The sequence below is a fragment of the Nicotiana tabacum genome, chromosome 24 (genome assembly GCF_000715075.1).
Source record: "Nicotiana tabacum cultivar K326 chromosome 24, ASM71507v2, whole genome shotgun sequence".
Lineage (NCBI taxonomy): Eukaryota > Viridiplantae > Streptophyta > Magnoliopsida > Solanales > Solanaceae > Nicotiana > Nicotiana tabacum.
This window is the reverse complement of record NC_134103.1, coordinates 43,746,535-43,754,720: the sequence shown is the minus strand read 5'-3', so window position 1 is coordinate 43,754,720 and position 8,186 is coordinate 43,746,535. Positions and strand designations below refer to the sequence as shown.

The following is an 8,186-nucleotide window of genomic DNA, read 5'->3' as shown; positions in this document are numbered from 1 at the left end:
GTCCCATAGACCGTACTTTACGTGATTGAGTGATGTGTATTGAGCATAGGATGAAGTACCGTAAATTTACGTATCCGGTGGGCGTTATAGCTTGGATTGAGTTACTAGGGTTAAGGACGAGTGTGAATGTTTTGTGGACCTACCTTTGGCTTCCCATAGATGAGATCTTGGTAGGATGTCGCATGTAGCCTTTTCTGATGTTGATAGGACTTAGGGGTGTTAGGCTGTACATGCCAATTAGGGCAATGGACAATTGGGTACAAGGCAAGGAGAGCCACCGATTCTAAATCTTCGAAGGCACATATTGAATTTTAGCAAAAAAGCAGCCGATGAGATCAAGTACGTGCAATATTGGAATAATGCAAAGAAGTTTAAAAAGAATACATTAGTAGAGGACATTGGCAGGCCCGAATTTACTCTTGAGTACTTGATTTGGTTGTAGTCTATTCCACCAGGGGACAGTACCCCATTACCAGCGCAGCTTAGGGGTCAAGTAGTTCAGACAGATGATTATCAGGAGGCTTTGGATCAAGATCCTTGGGGTAGGCTTGCGTTTCTAGGGTCTCAGTTAGCTGGGTTTTTTAGCAAATGTGGAGCAGCATGGTCAGTATTTGTTTAGGGTCGGCCTTCAGGAGGCGGGGTCACACGTCAAGACCTTTGTTCCTAGTATTGGTGCATCATTATGGGGCATATTACAAAGCTTGAGCATGACAGACGCCCCAGGACCATCCCAGCCAGGACCATTACATTCAGGAGCCGCTTGAGGAGGCTTATTATTTATATGTTTTGAGTCTGTTTTATGTTGTCTTTTACTTTTTAGTCTTGTCCAGTAGTATTAAGTCCTTTAGGCAGTGTAAGAGTCTGTCATAGTCTAGTTAAGTTTGTCGAGTCTCTTACTACCATACTTCCTATTTTTGTATTCTGAAAAACCAAAAAAATTATAAATGAAAAATTCAAAAAGATTTTTGTTTTTTTGGTTTATTTTGTTCATCATTTTTCTAAAACTACGCTTGGTCTGATTATTGTGGAACATGATATGTAGGCAACCTATATCGTATTCGATCGAATTATTTTTTAAAATTAAAGAAAAAAGAGCCAAAGTTGTGGGATATGAGAAATGAGAGGAAAGAAAAGAATGATGAGCATAAAGGAAAAGATAGGAAAGAAAATGCTGTAAACAAAGGAGTGTTAAAGAGGAAAGAAAAGAGGAAGGCCGGAGCGAGAAAATTGGGGTGATGCCAAGTGACCTTGTGACCCTCAAAGTCATCTTAGAACCGTTAATTGTTGCTAGGTGCATTGCACATAATGCGATATTATCATCTAATAATGTCCTAACGCTAACTAGTTGGCTTTGTTATTTGAATTATAATTTTAGAAAGGTCGTTAGTTTGTGGCATTCTTGCAAGTCATCCGTACAATACCCAGTCCAAGAGCAAGCCAACCATGACTAGCAAAAAACTGGACATAGGTGTTGTGGATCTGCCAGAGGAGATTGTGGAATCAGAATATGGGTTGAAACAAGAGGCCAAAAGGTTAAAGCAATAGATGGCCTAAATGTACCAAGCCTGGATTAGTGGACATCCTCCACCCTCATTCCCCACTAACTACACAAAAAAACCTTCCACTATCCCACCACTATCACAAGCCAAGATTTCCCCTACTACTGATCTTTTTCCATAACATGCACCAGGCTTTACCCCTTACCATAACTACCCTGACACATCATCTCAACCTTTTCGTGCTCCACCAGCTAAACTACCGCATATCTCACTCACATTATTGGGATTATTTGCGATGGAAAAGAATATCAAGAATCTTGCAAAGTCCTTTGGTGAGTCATTTACTACAAAATCTCTCAGGCTAACAGTCTTGAATCTAATAGTCAGTACTGAGGAAGGGTTGGTCAAAAAAGTCAATAAGCCATTTGATGAGGTCAATGTGATTGAAATTGATGAAGGTCCCAGTAATTTTTGATGTACAACTCAGTGGCTAAGATCTCGATCTTGGTAATTAGAAAGCACCTCCTTTCCTTACCAGGAAGGAGTTTTGGTAACCTATTTTGTCATCTTTTCTACTATCTGATTTATTTTGGGGTTGTAACCCATATTTTATCTTGTTTGTTTTTGTGATTCAAACCGTTATATCCTCTTTTGTCTATCTCAACGAGTTTTGTTAGTAAGTTTTAGTTATGTAAGTCTATCATCTGGGGTTGTTTCGGGGCTTTAATCTAGATTTTGTTCTAATGTTCAAACCTTTCTGTCCTTTGGCTAAATGAGGTTATTGTCTTCTATTATTTCTAGTCAGTTTGTTTTGTTTTTTTTTCTTATATATTGTTCTTTTCACGCTAGTTTTAGTGACATGGCATGTATGCTGAGTTCTTAGCCAGATCTTGAAAGTTAGTCTAATCATGGAATAAGGAAACACAATTTTAAATATGATAAAAAAGATGCATTTGAGGAAACAAGTGAAGATTCACGCATTCTAAGATAAACTGAAGTTTGAATTGAGTAATATTGAGGTAGTTAGTCTAGGAAGTCAAGAGGTTGATAAGACTACACAACAATGAGATGTTTCTTGAGAAATTTTAGGTAGATCAGTTAGTGTTGAAATGCATCCCTCCATATTAAGATAAGGTTGAGTCAAGTCTGCTTCGAGCTAGCAAGGGTCATTCCTTGGGATAAAGGTATTGCCCATTGGCACTTTTTGTTTGTGTTTATGCCGAGATATTGTATATGGTTCTTTGCTTATCTTTAATTGCATATTTTGTACTTGGCATGTTCAAAGTTGGAATGACGAAGGAATTTTGTTCTGCTACCCAAATACTTTTATCCTTTTTAAAGAAAATATACCACTAGGCTAGCTGCCTAGTGGCTAATATATAAACATAAAGCCAAAATGGGTACAAACTTTACAAAATATCTAAGCCAATGCAAAAATATAAACTACTAATAGTTAATACAAAGTAGCAAGATGTATGCATCTATCTCCAAGTAGTGTAAGTGAATCCAATAGCCAAGGGAAAATACCAAGTAGCACCTCTAAAGCTCTTACCAGGCTCCAGGGTATGCATTCCATTGAACAATCCAATGGAAAAGGCTAATATGAATTCCAGATAAATACACCAATGTATAGAAGCAATCCCAAACTGCCAAATCAGTATGTCCAGCTTGTTCTCTTCTATCTTGATCTCCATTTCACAGCAAATACACCCTGTTTAAACTCAGACATGACACTTGCAGGCCAGTCTCTCAAACCTGTACATACAGAAGTATAACACACCAACTACCAGCTTAATACTATAGGGGTATATACTGCCTTCTCATCTCCAGAATGAGTATGAAACCACACTCGTACCACTAGAAAATGATGGAACAATATACCCCCTATGATGTCTATAACAATATGCAGTAGTAGTTCTTGTGACTTAGCATAAATGCCATTGTCCAATCTACATTCACACAGTATATGATCATACACTGAATGTGTAGTAATGACTGTCCTTCGTGCAGTAGTATCATCATATAATAGACAATACAACGTCCTAATAAGAAAGGAGGTATCATCTTGTAAGTTTGCATTTGATCTACTGACTTGCATGTTATCCCTAATGATTCTACACAGTGTAAAACTACCTCCAGACTAAGCATGTTGCCATGCTAATACCACTGGAAAGTCGTTGCATACTATACAGATAAGAGAAGAAGAAAGTGCAATGACAAGAACAAGCAGTGAACTCAGGGACTCCTTCATCAGTCTGGTGCTTTTCTTTTGGCAATCTTGACCCTAAGGTTAGGGATTTGAGCTTTGTCCATGTTCACCAGTGTTTTTGCTTCAATAGGTAGATCCTGAAAAGAGTGATATGTGACTGTACCTGCAAAAGAAAAAACCAGGTTAGCTAAAAAATCAGCAACTTCATTGCCCTCCCTTAGCACATGCTGAAAGGGTACATTGTAGTTGCTCTTGATCTCCATTATCTTCCTTACTTACGGCCCTAAACACCAAAGAGATTCCCATTCCCCATCAATAATCTTCCTCATCACCAAAAAATCAGTCTCCATAATAAGAGGATGCAGCTGCCTTTCCACACAATATACCAGCCCTTCTAATATTGCCTTAACTTTTGCCACTATATTTGTTGTTTCCCTATCACCTCAGCCTTGGCATATACCACATTACCAGCACAATCTCTCACACAAAAGCCATAGGAACTAGGTCAAGGATTGCCTCTAGATGCACCATCAGTGTTACATTTGAACCACCCTTCATAAGGAAGTTGCCTTGTTACTCTCTTCGTTACAATATATGGCTTGTAGCCTTCAAAAGATCTGATCATATCTGGCCATAAGAGAGGAATGTTTGGGAGCCATGGATATCTCACTCTTGCTAGATAATGTAGTGTCTTGTTCACCTCGTGAATTAACCTATTGCAAGACACTGAACCTCCATACTTCATAGTATTTCTCCTCTTCCAAATTTCCCATATAATGATTGCTGGAGCTGCTTGAAACAATGGCTTAAGTTTGGGGAAGCATGGTGTATTCTACTATGCCCTTATTACTTGATGAACCTGCACCAAATTCACTACCAATCCTGCTGCCTGAAGGAAAGTCTTCCACACCTTAATTGCAGTATCACTTGTTAAGAACAAGTGTTGAAATGAATCTTATTTTAGTTGTAAACAACACCAGCACTTTGATACCACCATGTAACCACTTCTCTTCCACAAATAATCAGTAGGGATCTTACCTTTCCATAGTCTTCATAAGAAGAAGGAGATCTTGAAAGATAAACCTTTAGTCCACAGCTTGTTAAACTCAGAATTAGGTGGTTCCCTATGTCTTAGAATTCTCCAAGCACTACTAACTGAAAATTTACCTAAAGGAGTAGGCATCCATCTTGGAGTATCCCATTATTCATTTGTATTGTCAAATTTTGCTTCCAGTCTAATAGGATCAGCAATATCCCTTGGGAAGGATTGCTCCAGGAGTTTCTCATTCGATCCATCATCAGCTCTCAAGTCAGCTACTTCATGTAGTTCTTCATTGATTGGAAAGTCTGGAGGAGCAACATGATATTAAGCTCCTAATACAGTCCAATTCTCATGCCAAACATTAGTTGATCCCCTATTCATTTCCCATGATATTTTATGCTCAACCTCTTCCCTAGCCTCCAACATTTTCCTCCATACATGAGACCCCATTCCAAATTAAATAACTGTTTGCATCTCTTTCTTACAGTATTTATTCCACATAAAATTAGACCATAAGGACTTTGAGGTCCTAAACATCCACCATAGCTTGGAAAATAATGCTTTGGAGACATCAAACAGTGATCTAAAATCTACTCATCCTTCCTCCTTAGGTAGGCAAAGATTTTGCCATTTTGTCCAATGTCTACTTCTTCCTTCCTCCTTGTTATTCCGGAAAAACCTGGCAAAGGTTTTATGTAGATGTTCAAGTACATTATCAGGTGGATCAAGTACATATAGGATATGTGTAGGCATGCTTTGTAGGACACTAGATATCAAAGTAGCTTTTCCCCCATATGACAGTAGTTTCCCCTTCCAAGAATGTAGCTCTGCCTTTACCTTCTTTATCAGATCATTGTAGTAATCCTTCCTTCTTCTTGTGTAGAATATTTGACATCCAAGATAGGTCAATGGAAACTCACCCCTTGTGAATCCAGTAATAGCCCCCATAGAATTTAACAATGTTCCAACCACATTATAATGCATATAAAAGGAACTCTTTGCCTTGTTGATCATTTGGCCGGAAGTGTGCTCATACTTGGACAAAACTTCTATAATATTTTCTAAAGAGTATGAATCAGCAGAAGCAAAGATTATAGTGTCATAAACATAGGCTAAGTGATTTGATGTATCAGTCCACTTAGGCATGCCAAAGCCTTTAAACCTCTTGTCTTCAAATAGCTTATTCAAAGACCCCAGACAATACTTCTACTGAAAGTATAAACAATGCTGGAGACAGAGGATCTCCTTGCTTGACACCTTTTGTGGAGTGAAAAAAGTCTGAAGCTTGACCATTAATCAGAACTGAGTACCAGCTGTTGGCAAGTAGATTCCACACCATGTTGATGAAGCATTCTGGAAACCCCATTTTCTTTAACGCATGCATCAAGTACTTTCACGACACCCTATCATATGCCTTTGCCATATAAAGTTTGATGACTACATTGGTAGGTTTTCTCCTTAATCTTTTGTCACTAACAATCTCTTGAGTTAACAAAATGTTTTCAAATATACTTCTCCCCTTGACAAAGCCTGATTGATTGGAAGAGATAAAAGTAGGTAGTATCTTCTCCAGCCTAGCATAAACAACTCTCGAGATCACTTTGCTTATGAAATTGCTCAAACATATAGTTCTGAGTTCAGAGAATGTTTGGACCATTGGCCTTTTTGGTAGAAACACAAGGTTTGTGTGAGTTATAGACTTAGGTAAAGAACATCCTATATAAACCAGTTTCAGCATATTGTGTATGTCTTCCCCTACTATATCCCAGCATACTTGAAAGAAAATACTAGTGAAGCTATCTGGACCACTTGTACTCTCACCACTCAATGCAAACACTGCTGCCTTCACCTCCTCTCTTGTAGGACTTATACAAAGTTCTAAATTCTGCTCACTAGATACCATTGTAGGCACATTGTTTAGGAGTTCATAGCTTGTAGGGTCATCTTCTTATGTGAAGTGCTTCTGGAAAATTTCAACTGCAGCATCAGACATCAAAACTTGTGAATCAATCCATGCACCATCATTATTCTGAATTCTCTTCAACTGGAGTTTTTGCCTTTTACCATTGACATGATTGTGGAAAAATCTGGTATTTCTGTCCCCTTCTGCAAACCATGTCATTCCTGCTTTTTGTTTCCAATACTGCTCCTCAATGCTCAAGTACTTCTTTAATTCAGCTTGAGCTTGTTGAAGTATTATTCTATTCTCCAATGTTCGCTATTCTTCAAACAACATTTCCTTCACTCTAACCACATATTCTCTAATAGCTAATTACTTGAAAATATCCCCATAAGTGAGCTTGCTATATTTAGAGAGAGCAATCTTAACCCTCTTTAGCTTCTTCTTGAGTATTAAGAAAGTATCTCCAGTGAAGTCAGCCATCCAATTATGTATAATCACCTCCGTAAAAGATTCATGTTTGGTCCAGAAGTTCAAGAACTTGAATGGTATAATAAATTGTAAAGCCTGATCACAATAACTCATCAAAAGTTGAGCATGATCTGAGCCTGTTCTTATGAGATGCTTCACTTCTATATTGGCAAATAGGGCCTGGAAAGGCAAATTCACAAAAATTCTGTCCAAACATTTGAAAATACATTCTACATTAGGTCTCCCATTCCACCAAGTAAAGGGGCTGCCTTTTGTATCTAAGATCAAAGTGTTCACAAGAGTTAACACAAAAGGCAAAATCTTCAGACTCTGGGGGGTACGCTGGCAATCTTCCTATCTTCTCCTCTTTACTAAGAGTCATATTAAAATCCCCTCCTACCACCCAAGGTAACTCCATATCCCTAGCAAGGTAGTATAGATTATCCCACAATTCTAATCTTTCCAGTGATGAGCACTTTGCATATACAAAGGTCATCATAATGTGCTTACCAATGTCTTGATGGTACACCTTGATGATTAACTGCTACTCAATATCAATCAACAAATCCCATTCCACAACAACATAAAAGAATAACCATATCTTTCCATTAATATTTGATATTTGCAGCTTCCATACCTAGCCTCTTTCTGTAATTCTGAATAAATCTCTCCTTTTGAAATGGCTCTATAAGTGCGACAATGAAAAAACTATGTTCCCTCTGCATGTTGATAACTCTCTGAAAGGTCTATTGTGTCTTAACAGACCTTATGTTCCATATTAATGTTTTAATCATCATCTTGTTGTTCAGGCTGCCCCCTTGGGCAATATTCTTGTAGGTTGAAGTCGCTCCTTAGCTTGTGTTTGCTTCTTTCCTTTCTTTCCACTTCTAGATGAAATCCTAGGTGACAAATCTCCTTCCCTTGCTACCCCTTTAAGATTTCCAACAGTAGGCTCATCATCACCTTCATCTTCTAACTGTTGTTGATCCACTAATGCATTTTGACTATCCTCAGGCAGTACCTTGTGTGTAATGATATCATGGAGCACCTGATTCAGATATTTCA

The 8,186-nt window shown here is 38.2% G+C and overlaps 1 protein-coding gene across 1 annotated transcript; it reads right to left on the bottom strand.

The window, feature by feature from the left end:
• Positions 1-6,698: 6,698 nt before the first annotated feature.
• LOC142178122 (uncharacterized) lies at positions 6,699-7,617 on the bottom strand. The gene is made up of 3 exons (XM_075247453.1): positions 7,375-7,617; positions 7,027-7,301; positions 6,699-6,951 (listed from the first exon to the last, which is right to left on the bottom strand). Exons 1-3 carry the CDS (start codon positions 7,615-7,617, stop codon positions 6,699-6,701), a joined length of 771 nt encoding a protein of 256 aa, XP_075103554.1.
• Positions 7,618-8,186: the final 569 nt, after the last annotated feature.